Source organism: Thamnophis elegans, chromosome 7 (genome assembly GCF_009769535.1).
Source record: "Thamnophis elegans isolate rThaEle1 chromosome 7, rThaEle1.pri, whole genome shotgun sequence".
NCBI lineage: Eukaryota > Metazoa > Chordata > Lepidosauria > Squamata > Colubridae > Thamnophis > Thamnophis elegans.
The window spans coordinates 54,193,608-54,206,845 of record NC_045547.1 but is presented as its reverse complement, the minus strand read 5'-3'; the positions used below and the strand labels follow the sequence as shown (position 1 = coordinate 54,206,845).

At 38.1% G+C, this 13,238-nt stretch overlaps 1 protein-coding gene across 3 annotated transcripts in view; it reads right to left on the bottom strand.

Moving 5' to 3' along the window:
* The window catches only part of NELL2 (neural EGFL like 2), a 144,572-nt gene that overhangs the window by 67,739 nt on the left and 63,595 nt on the right, over positions 1-13,238 (bottom strand). For all 3 annotated transcript variants that reach the window (XM_032221597.1, XM_032221595.1, XM_032221598.1), the window contains one exon: positions 7,522-7,650. In XM_032221597.1, coding sequence (XP_032077488.1) covers positions 7,522-7,650 — 129 coding nt within the window. The remainder of the gene's footprint in view (positions 1-7,521; positions 7,651-13,238) is intronic.

The window sequence follows — 13,238 nt, the reverse complement described above, 5'->3', positions numbered from 1 at the left end:
TTTCTCTTCGGAAACAAGGACATTCCCATAGGTGGTCAGAGAGAGGAAGAGTGAAGTTACCAGGCAACTGGATGACACTTTGATTGGACCATGCGACTGATTGTTTAGGGAAGGGGAAAACTTTTACTTTTATTTAGGTGAAAACCATGGGAACATTCAGAGTTGGTTTTCACCAGCCTGTGCCAATATTACCATAGTAATAGTGGCACAGTTTTCCAATAAAACTTGTTCTTTGAGGAATTTACCTGCCTCAAAGTTCTGTTTGCTATTGGTGTATTATTTGGAACCCTGACATAGCTACACCAAAATGTTTAGGACTGATTTTATAATATCTGCATCCTTTGCATGCCCACATTAAGTATGAGTAAAGGTTGGCCCTCAACCCGACTAACTCTTCATTTTGCTTACCGGGAGCTTTGTCCTTGAACATACCAATCACTTTCTTGTTTACACCTGTTTTAATACCTGAAATATGGCTTTTGGGGTATTCACTAGTGTCGAATCACTTCTCAATATCAATGGCAATATCAGCATAGAAATCTTCAATCTAAATTGTACATATGACAGTCAATATCAGTAAATAGCAACTTTGCTTCGTCTCTGTACTTGGGTTTGATGTAGTCATAATGGAAATTGTACATCAAAATCTTGCTCAAATCCAGTATAGACATTCCTAGATGTATCACTTTGTTGTACGTCAGCTTCTTCCTTCTCGTATGCATGGTGACTAAATTCTTGTCAAATATCACATATATGTTGAAGTTTGGCTGTGCGGTTAATTTCAAACTTTCTTCTCACTTATCACCATGGTTCTCAATGTTTTTCATCATTTTGCCAAAGATGCTGTTGTTCATAAGTTTGAAAAAGTCTTTCTTGAAATCGTTTTTAGCCTTTGTTTTCAAATCAGTACTCAGATTGATGCACTTGTTCAACAACACCTCTTCTTCAAATCTTATTCCCTTGTGAATTTTTGTGATCTTCATTCCGAGACTCTTGTACAGATTCAAATTCTAATAATGCACTACATACTTTACTTTGTTCCATAGGTTTGGTATTTGCTTTTTAACCTTTGATCCTGGTGGAATAATATTTTCCAGAGCCAACGGATAGTTGTTGTATAGATCGTGTAATTCTTTTGTGTATTCCAAGTCAACCTTGAGTATGCAACCCGTAATGTTTTTCCAATTGTAGAGTTATGCTTCAGTCACCCACTTAAATCCTCTAACGGAAAGTGGTTTGCCCATCGTCCATCTGTACAGATTGTTTGTGTTAAGATAAGTAATGAATGAAAGTTTGTCACCTTCATAGTCTTCACCCATGTACTTCTTTGTACACACGAAACAACTCAAGATGGTGCTGACCCTGCTGCGTATTCCTTGCTTTATCATGAGCAGCATATTGTAATCAATCAACAACTCCAATTCATCCTTTGTGATTTTTAGAGCCAGCTTGAGAGCCAGTCTGGGAGATGTAAAGTACCAGGCTGCATCTAGCTTGTAGTGTTCCATGCAAGCATCTTGAAAGTTCTAAAAGACGTCAACCAACTGCAACACATTGCTTTTGTTTTATAAATTGTGATAATGTTCTGACCTGGCTCCCAAACCCAGCAAACCCTTTGTAGTTAATGAAACATTGCCTTTATTAGGAGCACCAACAGCCGCTCTCTCACAACAGGATACACAGCAGGCTATGAAGTCTCTAAGTCCTGTGGAAAGTGACACTCACTCCCTTTTCCCCTGAACTGGCCCAACACATCAGGAGTATCTCTCTCTCTCTTCCCACACTTGGAAATGAAGTCCTGGAAGGTGCACTCATTTTGTTCCAGCAGCACACACGCACGCACGCATGCACACACACAGACACACACACTCACTCACTCACTCAGGAGGTGCTGCAGATTCCAAGAAAAATTATGATAATTTCCAGGCAGGATTCAGAAGTGCAGGCTATCAATGGTGGACTGGCAGGGAGATGAGTTGTCTGCCATACCTACTCATCTCTGCCCCCTGCCTTTTATCCCCAGAGCTAGGGTGGAGCTTCACTAGTAGTGGTAACTCTTCCATCCCAAGGAACAGCCCATAGATTTTCACTGCTCTCCTCTTCTCTGTCTTCTGCGCATTCATGTGTCAGGCATTTGACCCAGCTGTTCCTCTTCTCTCTCATGAGCCACCTCCAGACCTGGGAGCTGTTGATTCTCTATCTGAGGGTTGATGGATGGCCCTGTCTCTGTCTTTGTCTCTGTCTCTGACACCTCCATTCCCTCTTCCCTCTTGGAGCTCTCAGAATGCCTTGATACTGGCCCTGACTCCCATTCTGAAGGGGCCAGTAAGAGTCTTGAGTCAAACTCTTTTGGGTTTGGTTGGTATGTATCGATTGGTTTAAAAAAACGAAATCTGCATAGACCACAAACAGTACTCTCATAGCTCTATTTCAGTTGGTAAAAGATAGCATCATGGGACTTCTATCTTCACGGCTCGTTGTGACAAACAATTCTCATCATGTTTTTTAAGGGAATCCACTGACCGATAACCCATCAAACATCTCTTGCAATAATAAATTGAGTTGACTGATTTTTCTGTTTGTTTAGCCATCAGTCTATTACAGTTCTTTACCCAACAATAATGCTTCTTGATACTATTGGAAATAAGCAACAAGTCAACAACTTTCTCACTGTGGTATTTTGACACATAAAATGGGTATAAAAATGAATTATAGCCAAAGATGTTAATGCTTGGATCATCGTTTCTTTTGCTGATGATATTTTCATCAACAGCAACTGGGAATTCAGTACCACTCCAATCAAGCTTCCTTGCTTGTTTCACCAATGCCTTTGTTATTCTTTCAGCATGATCATCTACCACAGTGGTTCCCAAAGTGGGTGGTACTGCCCCCTGGAGGGGCGGTGGGATGACTTAGGGGGGCACTAAGAGGCAAGGGGGTGGCAGGGAGTCGCTAAGAGGCAAGGGGGGCAGCAGGGGGGTGCTAAGAGGCAAGGAAGGTAGCAGAGGAGTGCTGAAGGTGGCCCCCTCGCAGGGCGCAAGACTCTACTGGAATGACAGGGCCATAGAAGGGGATATAGTGTGTTATGTGTAAATAACAAGCCCCAAAAAGGCCATCCAGCCTCCAGCAAGAGCCTCATAGCAGCGATAGGGAAGAAAACAAAGCAACGCACACCTATGGGTGCATTTAAAAGCAAAGTAGAGAAGCCAACTTGTTTCTTTCCCAAGGCTCCTTCTCCCCGCTTGGGAGCTCCTCTCGAAATCCTTACCCATAAAGCAAGGGCTTTGACTGACTATTCCGTTTTGTGCCCCTCCTCCCTGATTTATTTATTTTTTAAAAACCCAGATTGAAAAAAGTGATCCAGGGTCGTCATAGGAGTTGAGCTTCCTTCGGCAAGTTGAGGCACCAAAGCCTGAGCGTATCGGCCTCCCATCTGCTTTGCAGCCCGGAAGTGGGAGAGTGGAGTTCCTAAGCCCAGGAGGGAGAGAGAGAGAGATAGAAAGAGAGGAGGGTCCTGGAGGGCTGCTGAGTCTCTTTGCAAGAGGAGGCAGAGGACGGGGCTGCCTCTCTTTCTCTGCCAGTCTGCACTGGAGCAGCAGCCCTTGCCAGCAGGCAGTGCGGAAGGAGGGCGCTGCCCATCCCGCTGCTGGAGCCTGTGTTTCTCTCCCATCCACCCACCTCGGCCCACCGCATGTCAAGCCTGCAGCGCCCCCCATCTGCTTCAGCCCAGGCCCCGCCAGTTTCATTAAGCACAGAGCAGGCCAAAGGTGAGGTGGAGCAGGTTTTGAGGAAAGGCGAGCATGCAAAAGGGGCTGCAGGGAGACCTAGTGATGCAACGGCAGAGGCCTTCCTGCATGGTGACAGAGCTTTATTCTCCTCCGAAACCACATCTTTCCTCCCTCCGCCCCACATCCCCCAAAACCTCTGGCCCAGATTTTTCTGCCGCTGCCCTTCCTGCCCCCAGTGGTTGGGCTGCTCCCTGGCCCCAGAGAGAAGAGCACCCTGCCAATCATAAATACAGCAGGGAAGCTGAGGAGGTGGGTGGGAAATACATGGGGGGGGGGGGAAGGAATCCGTCGTACCCGCAAGGGAGATTTGCATGACAGTAAATGGAATGGTTTCATTGGAAGTCAGGAAGAAATGGGCCATTTCAATATTTAAGGTTTAAATCTAGAAATCAGGGGTTCTAGTTTTGGGCACCACAAGTCCCCCCTGTGGCTTGTGCAGACAAAGAGAGGATCAGAGTCTTGAGTTCTGCCTGTAACCAGGTTTTTAAAAACGGGGATTCTCCGGGTCCCACATCCTAGACTTCTGCCTACAGTTTGGGAAATAGCTGATTGCCACTTGCTTTGAAAACACATTTTTTTCGGGTATCACTTCATCAAGCCCACCCATCACATTAAGAATTTACTGAACAGTGAAGTAGTTACTAAATTTTACTGAGTTTACTAAGTTACTAGTTACTAAGGTTCTTGATAAATGACTATCAGACTTTGAAAACCTGGTATCACTGGATCATGTTCAACAATTTTGTTAAATTAACATTTACTAAAAAGGTTTTTAAATTGGATTTTGAATAAATGTGCAATTAATTGTTAGTTTTGAATTTTACTATCTTCCTTCCATTGTGTAAACCGCCCAGTCACATGACCCCACCAGCCACGCCCACAAAGTCACGCCCACAGAACCAGTAGTAAAAAAAATTGAATTCCACCACTGGGTGGGGGGCACTGAGGATCAGTTTGTAGCACCAAGGGGGCGGTGGACTGAAAAAGTTTTGGAACCACTGATCTACCAGATTCAATGCTTGTGTCATGCACCATTTGAAGCATTGGTCACCTCCATTCTTCAAGTTGATGATGACCTTTTTGTTTGCTAAAATGGTTTGAAACAGAATGTATGATTTACCCTTTAATGGGTAATGCGATGCTGTTTATCTCAAATCTTTTTACGGCTTTAAACCTCCAACCACTGCCCCACATCTGAAATACTGCCAGCGACCACAAAATCTTATCAATGGCTTTACTATACAGTTCACAGATGTTAGTCACTTCTAATATGATTTCTGTCTTTGACCGAAATGGAAACACAAGGTCGATAACTTCTCTGGTTTTCATATCGATGTGCTCCATCATGCAATGAAGAACCAGATTGAATTTTATCATGCAATTAGTAGCTAAGGGATTTACAACTTTGTTTCTCATCATGTTTAGAAACATAATAGCATCAACTCCTTCAATATCGTCAATAAAGTATTGCTTTGCAAATTCCATGACCACTGTCTTTCTTTCTCTAATTTGCACTCTGTTTTTGTAAAGCTGGTTGAAAATAGAATAGACCTGTGATTTGAGGGCTTCTAACTTTTAATAATAAATCTTTTGGGGTTTTCAGGCACAAATGAGCAAATATGTTGATTGCAGATTTGGTTTTGTCATAAGCTTTCCTGGCCATTGAGACTGGCATAGACAACTGGTATTATGGGCACAACCTGTATATCAGGAACTGGCTTGCCAAGTAGTGGCATGCTACTTAGTAGAGCAATCAACTTTGCCTTTTTGAGTTTGGAGTAGCTGTGCAAGCCTTACTTCTTCATCATAACACGTAACTCACATATTGTTTTGTTCATAATTTTAATAGCAATTTTTTTTACAGTAAATTCAATTTTAGAATGGTTTTGTTATTGTACATGGTCACATAACTTTTATGGAATGAGTGTTCTCATTCCACCAGTTTTATGGGATTATTAATCACCGTTCTCTCGTATCGGTCTCTCAAGACTTTGCTGTTATGGGAAATAGATTGTGTTTGATGAACATCTGAGAGCTCGGCCGGCTCTACACATCAATGGATATTCGGTCTCAGTTCCTGTTTAAATATCTTTAATGATCATCTTCTCCTGGTTCGTCGGCTTTATTGGTTTATCAACCACCTTTATCTCGTATCTTCCACTCCAAACTATAGCGTTATTGTCACTGATTGTTTTTACATGACATCTGAGAGACAGGCCAGCTCTACTCATTGAAGGCTATTTAGTCTTGTCTCTAGTTTTGATATCTTTAATGACAACCTTCAATGAGTTCATTGGCTATACTGTATCCATTTTAATATATACAAGAAAAAGTTTTATAGTATATTCAATTTTTGTGTTGTGGGGAATTCCATGCATGGTGATGTGGCTTAGTGGAGAATTCCGTTCATGGAGTGGGGCTTAATTATGTCATAAGTAAACAGCCAATCAGAATTCAATAATCCATTTACAGGGATCGGTCTTAGAGATTGGCTTCTATAGACTTCAATGGGGCAGTAGGCAAGACCTAAATGTCCCAGGATGCTCAATTTCAGTCTACTAACAATACAGTTTTGGGAATTTGCTCCCTACCCTTAAAATACTACAAAAAATCTGGAGAAATATTAAATCAATACTAGTTCTAACATCTGAATTATAACTCATTGAAATTCAGTTGAATGTTAGAGTTTTGAAAGATTACAGAACAGAACTGAAGCAAAATATCCCTGACTTGTGAATTATGATCCAATTTCTGTTCTCGTTCTCTCCTCTCTCTCTCCCTCCATCCCTCTCCCTTTCTTTCTCTCAGTGTGTGTGTGTGTAAACACCTCCCCTCTCTCACACACACAGCTATATGTCTTGACCCATAGTTAAGCAATGTCATGACCTCCCTCTCACAGTGCTTGAGGCTGTTAAGGGCTGGATGGGGAGAAACAGATTGAAACTGAACTCTGGCAAGATGGAATGTCTCTGGGTTTGGGGTTCTTTGATCCATGGAGAATTGCTATATCTGGTCTTGAATGGGGTTGTACTGCCCAAGACAGATCCAGTGCATAATCTGGACTTTCTCCTAAATTGACAACTCCAGGTGACCTATGTGCAACTGCGGATTGTGCACCAATTATGTCCTTTTCTGAACCAATAATTCTTGCTCACAGCCACTCACACCTTAGTCAGTTCCCATCTTGATTATTGCAATACATTCTACACACACAAACAGTGTATGTATGCATATATGTATATTCCATGAACCAACCATGTAATGAGTTAGCACATTCATAACTGTAGCAATATTTGTTCAATGTTTCAAATATAATGCTGTTGTTAAAATTATGCATATTATAAAATCCTGAGACTCCAGTCCTTTTGTTTACTGTGAATGCTACGATTTAAGGACAATCATAATGATTTAATTACAATGATACAACAGCTCAAAATGTATTAACATGGCCAAATATATAACAATTAATTTATCTAAAATCTGATTAATGGAACAAAATCAACAGTTATGTGTTAATGTATTATATAAATCAAGAACTCAATCATATTAGTGTATTACTTTGACACAAAAAAATAAAATCTGAATTTGAGATAATTATTTCATTTGATTAATAAGCTTTAAATTAAATGTTCTCATGACCCTATACTTGGGCAAGCTAATAATTAATTATACTTCATGCAATATTCCAGACTAATTTTTATTGCTGATATGGCCATGTTTTATAAGAATTTACCTTCACAGTATATACTGTCATCTCGAAGAGCTCGGAAACCATCTTGGCAGCTACAAACTGACTTTTCTTCAACATTTCTGCAAAAAGAATTCTCTAAACACTTATGTCCTTCAGAACAAAAATCGTGGCCTAAAAACAAACAAACAAACTCTAAGTGATTGACATTATAGAAACATAAGAGTAGTGATCCATTAAACATGAATCAAAGCAAAATGAATGTTTCTTTATTAGAATTCTCTCTAACAATAATTCCTGGGCTCTCACGCAAACTTCACCAAGAGGTCAACAATATATTGACCAAGAATTATAGAGTATATAGAAAAAGGTACATCAACAGTCATGAATAATTACATAGATAAGAAAAGCTCCCAAATTCTATATCAGGGGTGTCAAACTCATGGCCTGCAGGCCAGATGCGTAAAATGCTGGCCATGCCCACCCCTGTTTTAGTGAAGGGGGAAAAAAGTTGTGATACGTCACATGGCAACAACCTGTCATCATGAGTTTGACACCCCTGCTCTAAATCAACAGTAATATAATCAGCCACCAGCCTTGGTCTTGATGTCAACCCTGATTTACATTTTTTTAAATTAAAGAATAGACATTTCTTTTAAAATTATTGTTTCTTTCCTCGGGTCACATGAATTGAATTACAGTCTTAAAGGGCACCTTGAATTTGTACAAATGTTAGTGCATATCTCATTCAGATATTTAGCATAAAGTTCACTAATAATGCTTCTTTCCAAGCTGATTGGAAAGAAATGAGCAAGATCAGATTTATCACTTTTCTTAAAAGATTGGGACAATAGCAAAATAGCACTAGTATTTGGGCATCTTTTTAGAGCAATCAGTCTGTCTAAAGGGAGAAACTGACATGGAAATCAACTGTACTTGTTAGTTTTCATTAATAATATAGAAATCAGATGTCCAATAGCTGCCATCCAATTTTTAGCTGGTTTTAAGTTTGGGAATTAGAACTTTCTGAAGTTGAAACTGTAGGCTCATGAAAAAGAAAAGACTTGGTAGTTAATTTGGAGAGGGAAGTCATTTAAACCAGCATCATAAATGACATTTAAATACCCAGTTCATCTAGGAAGAGGAATTATATGGTGCATCCTGGCTTCTGTCTGTGCTAGAATATCAATTAGCAGAGGAGTTTTTTGCTTTTGCATCAATTTTCCATTAGCATTTATTGTTTTATTAATTTCTTTTTAAGTGTTTTTTATTTGACATTTTCCAAATATTAACGTCACAATTACACTTTTACAGCTTTCTGTTATCGCTATTTCTTTTTTCTGATTTGGGGTTTTCTATTTTCCATTCTATTATCTTATACATATTCTTCTTTGTTTCATACTTTCTCATTTTTACAATATAGATGTCAGCCTCTGCTTCGCTGCTGTTTTTCAGCTGCCATTGAAACGGGGAGGGGGGCATGGTATTTGGGAGGGGAATCATTATGTACTGGAGGATTGTTATTAGGAGTTGTTCTGACCGTCTCACTGCGCATGTGGAAGAAGGGAGTTTCCCGCCAAGGCCAACTGTCCAGTATTCCAACCTGATGATGCTTTTTGAAGACATCTCCCACCTGACGGTTGGGTGAATTATGATTGGACTATGAACTGGGGTGCCAGGGGAGGGGAGTGAATCATACATGAGCCTTTTTACTCAGACTTAGCTTTGCTTTGCTTCTATTCATTTGTAATTAGTAAAAGTACACTTAATTCTGAGGCATGGAGTTGAGTGGTTTCTTTCCTGATTATTAAATGAAGATGCATCTGACAATATACATCTATATACAATATTTCCATCTCTATTGCTTTCTAAGTAAATGCCATCTCTTTTCGTTGTGTTTGCTATGTGTGCCTTGATTTTACATTGCTTTTCAAGCCAGTTGTACCACCTATTCCATATCTTGTAGTACTCTGTTTCCTCTCTATCTCTTAGTTCCGTCGTTAGTTTGTCCATTTCTGAGCATTCTAGCACCTTTTCTATGATTTCTGCATTTGAGGGAATGGTTTTTTTTGTTTCCAACTTTGGGCAAATGAGATTCTGGCAGCAGTAATTATATGAAGCATTATATATTGGATATCCTTACTAATATTTTTTTTATTATTCCTGGAAGAAACAGCTCGGAGTTCATGTCATTTTTTTGTTCTATTATTTCTTCTAACCATTTTTGAATTTTGGTTTTCAGACACGTCCGCCGCATATGATAGAAGGTCCCCTGTTGGTGGTTACATTTCCAACAGTTTGGAGATCTATTTGGGAACATTTTGGCAAATCTCGCCAGGGATAAATGCCACCTATAAAACATTTTGTAGATGTTTTCCTTATAGGATGCCAACATTCTCAATTTATAATTTTTCCCCATAATTTTTCCCAGTGCTCCAATTCAATATTGTACCCGAAGTTTTTAGCCCAAATTATCATTGTTTCCTTCACGGTTTCCTCCTCCATTTTGAATTTTAAGAGACAATTGTATGTTTTTGTAATCATTTTTTCTTCTGTTCCTATTACTATTTTGTCCAGTTCTTGTTGTTCATTTTGAAATCTGTACTGTTCTAAATCCTTTTTGTATCTTGTTTGAATTTGTAGATATGGCCACCAGCCTAATTCAATTCCCTGTAATTTTAACTCCTGATTTGTTTTAAGTTTTCCTTGCCCATCCAATAACTCTTCATATGTCAATATCCTATTCAAATCTATTACATTGGGGTAGATAATTGCTTCCATGGTTGATATCCATCTAGGAATTTTTGCATAGAAGTTTCTTTTGATTTTCATCCATATTTTTAGCAAGGCCCCGCTTATCTGATGCCTCTGGAAATATTTATGGGCTTTACTCTTTCCCTCCCAGATAAAAGCATGCCAGCCCAGCTGTAAATCATGGCCCTCTATAGTCAATATTCTTTTATTTTGGAGTACTATCCATTCTTTGAACCATGTTACAGCTGCTTCCTGGTAGTAAAACTCCCAATCTGGGAGGTCAAATCCTCCTTTGATTCTAGAGTCCTGTAGTAATTTTAATTTTATCCTAGCTTTTCCCCCTATCCAAATAAATTTTAAAATTATTTTATTTAGTTCCATGAAAAAAAAATCCCTAATTTTACTGGTAGAGTTTGGAATAAAAATAGAATTTTTGGTAGGATATTCATTTTTGTGGTCGCAATTCTTCCAATCAGTGATAATTGCAATTTAGCACAATTTTCCAATTCCTTTCATATTTGTTGTAGTAATTTTGAATAATTGTCTTCTTTTATAGTAGAACATTTAGCCGTTAGCCAGATTCCAAGGTATTTTGTCCTTTTAACTATTTGCATTTCCAATGCTCTCTCTAATTCCTCATTTTGCCTTTGTGTAAGATTTTTAGTAATTTGTTTTATTTTGTTTTATTTTTAAGCCTGCAACTTTACCAAATTCCTCTACTTCTTGAATTAATATTTTCCCTATTTCAAGGGGGTCTTCTATTATAAAAACCATATCATACGTGAATGCCTGAGTTTTGTATTCTTCTTTTTAAATTTTTAACCCTTTTATGCCCTCTTTTTCCCTAATTCGTGTTAGTTAAACCTCCAATGAGAGAATAAATAGAAGAAGAGATAGTGGGCATCCTTGTCTGACCCTTTTATTTATAGTTAGTTTGCCTGTTAGATCTCCAATCACCATTATTTTGGCTATCTGGTTTGAATATATTGCCTTAATCATTCTAATAAATTTTTCTCCAAATTTCATAATAGCTAATTGTGTAATAAGAAACTGCCAATTTAAATTATCAAAAGCTTTTTGTGAGTCTACCAATACTAATGCTAATTGTTTCTCTGGATGTGCTTCATAGTATTCTAATACATTTATTATAATTCTTGTATTATTTCTTAATTGTCTCTTGGTTTGGAATCTGTTTTGATCCAAATGAATAATTTTATTTAATATTTTTTAAAGTCTTTCTGCAATAATCATCATAAATATTTTATAGTCAACATTTAGCAGCGAAATTGGCCTATAGTTTTGGATTAATTGATCATCTGTTTCTTCTTTTGGAATTAATGTTATAAATGCCTCAGTCCATGAACTTGGCATTTTTGCTTGTCCTAATACTTCATTGTACAATTCTAACATGATTTCCTCAAAAGTTTCTTGAAATTTTTTATATATCTCTGCAGGAATCCCATCTGGTCCTGGTGATTATTGTTTTTGTATTTCTTAATTGCCTCCTTTATCTCTGTTACAGTTATTTTCTCATTTAGCATTTCTCTTGCTTCCTCTGAAATACTTGGTAGGTTTCTCTCGTATAATATTTGGAATTCTTTTTCTGAGATGTTTTCCTGATTGTATAGAGTTTGAAAAAAGTTTTGGATTATACTTTTTTTTTCTTCTGTTTTATGGAACAAATTCCCATGTTCATCCTGTAATTGCTGTATTAGCATTTTTTTTTCTTTCTTCAATTTGTGGACCAGCTATCTACCTGGTTTATTAGCTGTTTCAAAATAGTTTTGTTTTGCCATTTTTATCATTTCTTCTTGAAGTGTTAGATTGATTTTATGTTTCACCAAATCTCTCTCTTTTTTGATTTTAGTATTTTGTGGTTCTTTCTGCAACACGGTCTCCAACTCTTTAAGCTTCTCCTGTAATAATGTTTGCTGTTTCCTTTTTTCCTTATTTCTTCTTGCCGCATATGCTATTGTTATGCCCCACACATAGGCTTTTGTGGTATCCCATAGGTTTTGTAGTGTTGTTTGATCTTTCTTGTTTTCCTTGAAGAAAATATCTAATTCCTTATCCATCATTTGTATACATGATTTTTCTTTTACAATTTTCTGATTTAGTGTCCATCTGAATTTCTTCCTCTAACCTTTCCATTTTACCATTAGTGGATTGTGGTCTGCCCATGTATTTGGCGAAATCTCCATATCTTCTATGTTATTGATCAATTCTGGGTTCATCCATGCCATATCTATTCGAGACCACGAATTGTACGAATGGGAAAAGAAAGTGTACTGTCTTTTCTTTGGATTTATCTGTCTCCATACATCCCTTAAATTTAATTCTTGCACCATTTCAAAGAAGGTACTGGGTAGTTGTTGTCTTTTAGTTTTATTCTTCTTTGTCTTCCTATAATCTATTTTGTTGTCTGCCACCACATTGAAATTGCCTATCATACAGACATTTTCCCAATCTGATTCAATTATTTTCTTGTGTAATGATGTGTTTTATCTAGTTTCTTCTTTACTTTCTCTTTTATCTAGTCTGTTCTAACTCCACTATTTTTATTTTTTGCTCATTTTGTATTATCTTTTCCTGTATTGTACGAATTTTATCATCTAGTTTGCGTATCTCTCCTTTCACTTCCCCCATATAACTCTTAAGTTCTTCATGAGTTTTTGTCATCACCTCCTGCATCTTCATCATTATCTCCTGAATTGATGTTATGGTTGATTGCATGCTCTATAGATTTATAGTGGAGCCTGATTTCTCACCTTCTAGCATGCTTTCCACTGAACATGGCCCTGATGGGGATTTTATCATCACAGTTGTCCCCCCTCCCTATTTTGGTAACTGTGGTGGTTGTACTCATCATTTTAATGTTTTTAAAAAAGTTTTTCCACAGTACCATATATCCCCGTTTTCCCCCTTTATCTATCTTTTTTTTGTCTCTACCGCACTTCATCACAATTCTTCTCCTTACTTCACTAACTATTATTGGCGACCACAATATA